Source organism: Raphanus sativus, chromosome 3 (genome assembly GCF_000801105.2).
Source record: "Raphanus sativus cultivar WK10039 chromosome 3, ASM80110v3, whole genome shotgun sequence".
Taxonomy (NCBI): Eukaryota; Viridiplantae; Streptophyta; class Magnoliopsida; order Brassicales; family Brassicaceae; genus Raphanus; species Raphanus sativus.
The window spans coordinates 20004982-20014159 of NC_079513.1; the positions used below are offsets into that span (position 1 = coordinate 20004982).

Sequence of the window (9178 nt, forward strand, 5' to 3'; positions counted from 1 at the left end):
ATTAGGGAAATGAAAGCATGCACGGTTGACGAATAGAAGTTATCAAAAACAAATGAGACAACTGATGCAAAAGGAATAAAGAAAGAGGACCACTTCACGTTTTGCAGCTTTCCAATTTCGATTAACCCCAAATTATAGCTTGTCTCGGTTTACATGTCTACTACTCTTTTGTTTTGATACTTCCAATCCTTTTCTCGCCCCAATACTCTGTGTCTCACCATCCCGAAATTAAGATCATAGACGCTCGAGACAAAGAAATCTACGGCATCGTTCACGACATCGGACAGTACAACAAAATGGATATCAGATTTTGCTGGAAGTTAAAAGCCTAAAATTTGGTGTTCTTAGAGGAAGATTATTGCAATATAAATACAAGTTTTCCGGCAACAATATGAATATAAGTTTATATTGAAAGTTTACATAAATAAGATTATCTCTGATTAGAAAAATGTCTTTTGAAAAAGAGTTCGACAACAAAAGACTGATTATACTGGATCCTTTATGCTTTGTTTCTTCGTTTGGGCCTGAGCTAACAGGGCCGTATCTGTTTCAGTGGGCTTCGACTGCTCAATATATTTTACTTTTCTTTTCCTACTATTTTTTTTTTTTAAAAGTTTCATGTTCAAAATGTTTGCGAGGCAAATTGCACCCTGAGTAATATCTTTTGAATTAATATGATGTTGACAGCCACTGCGAAGTCGGAAGTGTGCAAACCGTGCAAGTTGCAACCTGATCACTATGATGGTGGCCACGGCGGCCACGGTTGCTGCTACAGAAATTAACCGTGGGTGCGCAAGGTGCTGTTCTTACAAGTGAGTAATCTTATCAACTGCTTATGTTATAGCGGCATACTATATTTTGTTTTTATCTCTCTCTCTCTCTCTCTCTATTTTCATGATTCAGGACAAGACGAAACGAACCGATTATCAAGGGAACTATTCTGTTTGATGAAAATAGCACAATCACTGTCTCTCCTGTCAACTTCCAGTTACATTCTTTTCTTTTTGTTTTTTTTTTATATAAAATCATCAGCCTTGTTTAGGTGTGTATTTGTATTACTAAATCTGTTTGTTTCAGGGGGCTTCCTAAATATAATGGTTGCTGTATCTGTAACCTTATAGTGTCTAAAAGGAGATATAAATTAATGTAGACTTTTGAGTTTTTTTCTTCAACATGAATTTTAAGATATTAGTGAACCACAGAAGAAAGATTACTTTCTGTGTGCAGAGACGACTCTCGGTGCAGCCAGAGCTTGGGTTACAACCTTACAGTAAGTCATCTTTCTCTTTGCTTACCACCAATCTCATAGAGATGATTTCATCTAAGCCTTGTTTGGAATATTCAGTGCGACACAGGTAGTTCTTATGGCACACAAAGAGGCTGTTGATTTCTCTAAGCGGAAGTGGTTCTTCAACACTTGGTACTGTTGCAGCCGTTGTTGTAAATTATTAGTATGGAATTAGAGTGCTTATCTAAAGACTAAGAGAGACAGCAAGAATTGAAGGTAACAAAGCCTTGTCATGTTTTAGATCTTTTATGTATATGTATTGTTGTTTGTTGATTTGATTGTCATGTAGCTTAAGGAATTAGAAGAGAAGAAATCTGCTCTGAGTAAGGAGAAAGATCAATTGGTCAAGGAAAGAGACTCTGCTCTCAAGGAGGCACACATGTGGCGGTCTGAGCTCGCAAAAGCCAGGGAGCGTGTGGTCATACTTGAAGGAGCTGTTGTAAGAGCCGAAGAGAAAGCGAGGGTTGCAGAGGCAAGTGTTTGAGGAGAAAACTGAATCTACCAACGTCGAAACATCTCTTCTTCCAATGACAAAAGAAACAGAAAAGGATGTGGATAAAGCATGTTTGAGCATTTCAAGAACAGCCTCTGTGCCGGGAGAGAATGTAGTCCGTATGAATGAAGATCAGGAGGTAGTAAACGCTCAGGCTCCAGTGGAAGAAAACGAATGGAATGATATTCAGGAAACAGAGGCAAGAGTTTCTGATGTAAGAGAAATATCTGAACGGGACAGAAGTAACAGCTTGGATATCACGGTAGTAACTCCTGAATCTAATGTTCCAAGCACTGATCTGCCTCCTGAATCTTTTCATCATCAGCCTTGATGATTAATTGGTACATTATTCATATACTCTTTTATGTTTTTGAAATATTTGGAGAGGCAATTGTTCTAACAAACCAAAAAGAGTTTTCTTGTACCTCAAGATTTGTCTATGTATCAGCAACCATTAAGTTTCTGTCTGATAAAGGAAGGATTCTTTTATTACAACCTTTGATATTTATAAAACAGAGTTTTTATTAGAACCAAAAGACACTGAACTGAAACCAGACAACCCACACAGTACACAAAGCCTCACACAAACCCAAATCAAAATCACAACAACAAACAAACCACATCTCATTGTTTTCTTCTTTCTTTCTAAACCGGCAATGCGTATTTCTCAGAAACTTCCTTCCACGCAGCACGGTTACTAATCTTATCCCACCACGCGCTCACATGCTTCCTATCTTTGATCATATAAGCCTTCCCAATAGCACCCACGAGGTACTCGGTGAAGGGGAGGTGAGCCAAATCAGCTAGACTCACGAAATCTCCAGCCAAGTATTCGTTCTTTGAAAGCTGTGCTTCGTACACGTCAAGCACTTCAGCAAGCTTCTCTTCACTCTCTTTTATAACTTTCTCATCAGCAGGAAGGCCCATGAGTGGTGCAAAGACAATGTTCAGCGTTAGTGCTAGTAGTGGTGGATGGTAGCTTGTTGCTTCCACGTCAAGCCATTGCTCCACTTGTCCCCTCTCTTCAATTGTCTTTCCCAACAAGTCTGGTCCTTGTGATCTGTATTTCTCTGCTATGTACCTCATGATGGCACGCGACTCTACAAAGTATATTGAAATCTCTTATTAATAATAGTCACACAACAATACATTTATTCAAATATTCATGAGCTAATCTCCTAATATCCAATCACAAATACTACGATTTAGATCTGATCATGGGTGTTAACCAAATAAAACATACATATTGGCCTCCAAATTTAGAAAAAACTAATATAGATAGATTTGATAGACCCCAAGTTATAGAAATTTTACTTAATTTGTACTAAAATGTTTATAACCTCCAAAATTAAACAAATCTCATATCGCATCTCACAGTCTCTTGTAAACTTGGTCAAGTCAAACTCCAGTAATATATATCTTTTACCATATGTACAATTCATAACTCTAGAAACTCATTTCATAATTCAAGAACTCATTTCATGCTCACTCATGTGTTGATCGCAGTAAATATAAGAGAATGATGTCAAGAATCTTGAAAGGAAGGAGAAGAAGTGTACCAAAGATTTTGTAGTCACCGTCGACGAGCACAGGGATCTTACCGAAAGGCTGCATCGATCAAAAAGAGAATAACGTATCAAGAACAATGCATAAAAAGAAACATGGTTGAAGAAGAGAGAGAGATGATGAACCTGAATGGCAATATACTCAGGCTGCCTCTGCTCTCCTTTCAAGAGATCGACATTGACAGTCTCGAACTCTACTCCCTTCTCCACTAACGTCACCACAGCTCTCTTGGAAGATGCGAATAAAGGCGCATAGATTGTCAACACCATCTTTTCTTTCTTCTTCTTTCTTCCCTGTCAGTTCTAATATCGCTCTCGCACGACGTGATCTTATAGGGAAACCGCTTAGCTGCGTTTGCAGTCGTATTGTAAACGCAGTCGCACTTGTTTAAAGTTGTTAAAGAAAAAACAAGTGTGACTTGTTTAGGATTAGTGTATTACACTTGTTTAGTATTAAAAACTCGTCGGTGGCGGGGCAGGCGGCTCTGAGTCACACGTCGTTTTTGACTTTTCAATAGGAAACTTCCAATACGTCCCATCATAATTTTGAATAAAATTGTCTTTATTTTTTGTCTTTAATGTTCTTTACTTTATTTCAATGGAATTATGGAACTCATAATGCAGAAGGACCACTTGTTTATTATATTTAAGACTGGTGGGGAGCATGAGTATAATCCCAGTTTATTCGAATAAGATGCGATAATGATTCGTTTTAGAACCATACTGGAGGAAATAATTATCTGAGATTAAATAAGTTAAAAGTAATTATTTTTTTATGATTTAAATAAAGTTCGTATAATTAGTTATAAAAATAAATGAAGTTCGTATAATCAGACAGTACAGAAAAGGAGAACCGAAGTTGGCAGGTTGATAAAATTCAGTAAAAGAAAATTGGCAGGTTAAAAAGATTAGGTTGGTAGGACTAGGGTCAAGAAAGTATCAACAAAACGTGATGAAATGAGTCCAATATTATTTTGTTATTAATATTCTGGCATACATTATTTTTATAAACAAAATTATTAGATGTATCAGACAAAAGTTAGGGATCAAAGCATCTTCATAATAGAGTTTACACTTTTACGTTTATGTATCGTTCGATGGACTCAAATACCAATAAATCTTAATGAATCAAAAACAAGATCAATGATAAAGGACAAAGGTCTCAAGGTCACTGGTTTAATCCATTGCAAGGGGGAAAAGACTAGTTTAATGGACCAATTAAACATACTTTGACTGCTCGAACGTCTAAGTTTCAAGCACGTGTGGGGCAATGTAAGTGGCCTACTATTCAAAACTCAGACGACTCAAACCGGTACAAGATGCTTATGCAATGTTCCAAACGGTTGCATTTACATATAAGTAAAATGTTCTTTCTTTTTTTTTTTGAACTACACTCTACAGGTAAATGTTTATGAGTGACTTCTAGTAAGAAATAAAATGTACAGAACAACGGGAGAGTGCAAAGTAAATTCTCAGGAAGAGATGTTCAAGTAGTTAGCTGAAACGTAATTATGACTGCATTACATCATCAAGGTGACAACGACAACAATCTATGATATGGATTTTTGTAATCAAAAGATTTGAGGGACATCACACTCCAGAAGAAGTGTAATTAATGCTCTGTGCTACCAATAGCTATGCAATCTTACTGGTCTACCGTGTGGTAGAAGTTGAAAGAGATAATGCGATCATCAACAGTATTCTCAGTAAGGATACTTAATCTTAACCTTCAACATTACAGATATACTAGTTAGGAGCCTAGGAATGTTGTTACTATTCCTTCAACATTTTGCAAACCTTTATAATGATCCTTAATGGAAGTGTGATAACTAAGTTCCTCTAATTAAAAGCCTCACTGAAACCACACAAAAGAGTTGGAGTTACAAAAGGAAACAGAACAGAGAGGTAACATAACATAAGAGGAGACATAACAGTTATTAAAACCTCACATAAACGTACACAAACAACAACATCAGGTTCTTAAGCCGGGAATGAATATTTCTCAAGAGTCTCCTTCCACGCAGGACGGCTGCTGATGTCGTTCCACCACGCGCTCACGTGCTTCCTATCTTTGATCATGTAAGCCTTCCCGATCGGACCGACCAAGTAATCAGTGAACGGGAGGTGAGCCAAATCAGCCAAACTCACAAAGTCACCGGCCAAGTACTTGCTCTTTGATAGATGTGCCTCGTACACATCGAGAACAGCCGAGAGTTTCTCTTCGCTCTCCTTGATCAGCTTCTCATCAGATGGGAATCCCATGACCGACGCGAACATTATGTGAAGTGTCAGGTTCAGTAGCGGTGGGTGGTAAGTCGTTGCCTCCACGTCAAGCCATTGCTCGACTTGTCCTCTTTCTTCCACGGTTTTCCCCAAAAGGTCAGGTCCTTGTGACCTGTACTTCTCAGCAACGTACCTCATGACGGCACGTGACTCTGTCCAAATTTGAAGAAAAAATATTTTCATAAATACATACAAGAACAACAAGAAAATAACATAACTATGTTTGATAAGTAAGAACATTGAGATATGTTGAAGTCGTACCGAAGATTTTGTAGTCTCCGTCGACAACAGCAGGGACGGTACCGAAAGGCTGCATGGGAAGAAACAAAAGATGATCAGAATCTTGAAAGGAGAGAAGAAAAGAAACAGAGGGAGATCGAGGAAGGAAACCTGTAAGGCGAGATAAGCAGGCTGCTTGTGTTCTCCTTTCATGAGATCGACGGGGACGGTCTCAAAGGCAACGCCCTTCTCGATGAGCGTTACCAGAGCTCGCTTCGGTGAGGCAAAGTGAGGTCCGTACACCTTTAGCACCATTTTTCTTTCTCTCTCTCTCGTTGCTTGCGGTCACAGTTGGCTTGTTTAAGTGATGAATTTCATAGTGTCACGTCGCCGTTTTATAGAAAGAGAGGAGGCGAGACGGGTATATCGCGACTCGTGGCGAAACGTGGCGTTCCCGTTGTTTTCTTGGTGGAAAAAGAACAAAAATAAATTGAAAAATCAAAATAAGCTATTTTCACCACAAAATATACTGAAAATTTGTAATTTCGTATTTTCCATCTTTTTTTCTGTCAACTGGTATTTTCTATCGGACAAGACTTAGGTTCACCCCCTATGGAAACCTTTAAATTCACCACTCCCCTTAAAACCAATCAAAATGCCATGTAAATAATTAAATAAAAAATATTAAATTATTAAAAAATAGTTAAAAAGAAAAATCAAGTCAATTTTAACGATGCAAACTAAACCCTAAATCATAAATTCTAAACCCAAATATATACCCTAAACCCAAATTTTATACCCTATAAAATATAGGATGGGTTTAGGGTATAGCGTTTGGATTTAGGGTTTAGAATTTGGGTTTTGGATTTATGGTTTGGGTTTAGGGTATAAAATTTATGTTTAGGGTATAAGTTTTGGTTTAGAATTTAAATTTAGGGTTTAGTGTTTAGTTAACGTCATTAAAATTAACGTTATTTCATTTTTTAACTATTTTAAAATAATTTAATATTTTTTGTTTAATTATCTACATGGCACTTTGATTGGTTTTGAGGGGAGTGGTGAATTTAAAGGTTCACCATAGGGGGTGAATCTAAGTCTTGTCCTTTTCTATCTACACTACGTGCTTCTGTAATGCTATTTTATTTGAATAGATAAGGTAAGTTGATAAAAAAAACTAAAAGATTGTTTTTTTTTTCTAAAGAAACTAAAACTAAAAGATTGTTACGATGCATGAATAATTATTAAGAAACTACACTTGATTACTATTTTTGTCACTAATTCAGCATTTTCTTTTTTTTTGTGCACTTTTTAAGTAATGACTTAGATATTCTATATCCACAAATTTGATTTTTGCCCAGATGTCAATATCCTTCATGTCAGCCTAACCCATTTGTGGGTTCTATAAAACCGTTATGTAAGAGCACCGTCATCCCGTCCATAGTATGTGAAGATGAAGTTTTCAAAAAATATTAGATGTTAATTTAAGATTAAATTGATGGATTGGGTTCTCAAAACCTTAGACATCTATCCGTTAAGTAAAAGTTTCCATTAAAAAAATTTACTGGATGGTATATAAGATTGAAAAACTCATCCATCACTTTAACATTTAACTAGCATTTTAATTATTATTTTTGTAAACTCCATCCTCGTACCATGGATGTAAGTTGTAACTGATATAAGGCGGAGTAATGTTAAAATCCCGTTTAGACAACTAATCTTTTTGTTATTTCTATCTCATACATTAAATTAAATATATGTTACAAAAAAGTCGAACAATGTGGATCCATTGGAATTATATTCATCATATATACTACATAGTTTTGAAATAGATGACAAGACGTTGTAGCCCAATGGTTAGGACGGGTCCCCGCCTGCACCCAGGTAGGGGGTTCGATCCACGCCGGAGGGAACTACCTTGCAACGCTCTTGTCACCCACACGGATATGGGCCATGCTTTCGGCCCATTTGAAAAACTGGGAGGGGCGTCTATCCGTGGGCATTCCTTCCCCTTGGGGATTAGTCTGGGCCTTCTGGGCCTGGGATACCCCCAGGTTAAACAAAAAAAAAAAAAATTTTGAAATAGAAGAAAAACTATTTGCAGTTTTATTCACGTTAAAGGTTAAACCTATACAACAGTTGAATAAATTTGGTTGGTAGTAAACAAAACCTAGTTAAGAAAAACAACTAGTTGATAATGCCTGATTTTTGTGTTTAAAGACAAAAGAATACCAAAGACGAAAGACAGAGAGGAGGAAACAGGGATGGGTGGTTTAAACTTTAAAGTAGGTAGGTGGAGCCAAAATAAAACGTGAGAGAATGAGCTCAGCGGTTTTATTGAACCAGTGAACCACATGTCCCAATTGGTTCTTCTGGAAGGTGTTGTCTCAAGTTTATGAATTAAAAAGAAACTAAAATTTTGTTGACGAAAAAATAAAAACTAAAAATTTAATATCCATACGATTCACTCATTTTTAAATTTGATAGAGAAACTAAAACTAAAAATTTCGAGGTTATCCAAAATTTAGTTTCTTTTATTTCTAAAATTTAAAATAAAAATAAAAATTTTAAGATTTTTTTTGAACTTGTAAATTATCTAAATTTTTTTAAAACTTATATTTGATTAAAATGAGCATAGTTTGAGTACTAAAGTGAGCAAAGTTTTTAAAGTTAATCTTTTAAAATCAATAAAATAATTAGTTGAAGTATTAAATTGCAGGATAAAAATTTAAGTATTAAAAATTTAACAAAATTTAGTTGGAGTATATTTATAGAATTTTCTGAAAGAAAAAAATAATAATCATAATACTACTGTAGTAAGGAAAAAATATGTATGTACACGTATTGTATATATTCTAACTTCTAAGATGGACCTCTACTTTCTTTCTTTTTTGTCGTTGGATGGTACAAGGTAACATTTCTTAGGACAAGCATTGAAGCACTAGATACGTTCAAGAACGATATATCACATGGGCTAGACATTATATGACATAGATATCAACCAAAAAGTTGAGCATAGAAAGTGAAACTATTTACAAGCTCAGAACCTCAAAGAACTCGACTGTGCAAAGAGTTTACCGTTGCTTTCTCATTAGTCATTACTATGAACCTTGTCCAGAGCCTGATCGAACCTTTGACATCAGTTCACACACATTTATCTCTTTTATGACTGTTCTTTTACAAGATCACATTGGAGGAGTCCAAGAACCAATCAATCCATATTCGGACAAATCTCAATGTATGATGCTTCTTGCAGCTTATAACAAATGATAAGTTTGTGTGGTCTACAGGGTTCGCTCACCATACCAAATGAGCAAGTATATGGACCCATTA

The 9178-nt window shown here is 36.1% G+C and overlaps 2 protein-coding genes and 1 pseudogene across 2 annotated transcripts; 1 reads left to right on the forward strand and 2 right to left on the reverse strand.

The window, feature by feature from the left end:
* The first annotated feature begins 1450 nt into the window (after positions 1–1450).
* LOC108847821 (uncharacterized) lies at positions 1451–2882 on the forward strand (annotated as a pseudogene).
* On the reverse strand, positions 2252–3631 carry LOC108847819 (glutathione S-transferase F10; the record flags this gene model as incomplete). The annotated part of the gene is given in 3 exon segments (XM_018621165.2): positions 2252–2881; positions 3341–3389; positions 3473–3631. Coding segments are annotated over 3 exon segments (663 nt in total), but the record flags the coding sequence as incomplete, so codon positions are not given.
* A 1532-nt stretch (positions 3632–5163) lies between these two features.
* LOC108844063 (glutathione S-transferase F9) lies at positions 5164–6229 on the reverse strand. Its single transcript, XM_018617263.2, has 3 exons — positions 6020–6229; positions 5891–5939; positions 5164–5781 (listed from the first exon to the last, which is right to left on the reverse strand). The coding sequence occupies exons 1-3, from the start codon at positions 6161–6163 to the stop codon at positions 5327–5329; spliced, it is 648 nt and encodes a 215-aa protein (XP_018472765.2). The 5' UTR covers positions 6164–6229; the 3' UTR covers positions 5164–5326.
* Between the last annotated feature and the right edge of the window lie 2949 nt (positions 6230–9178).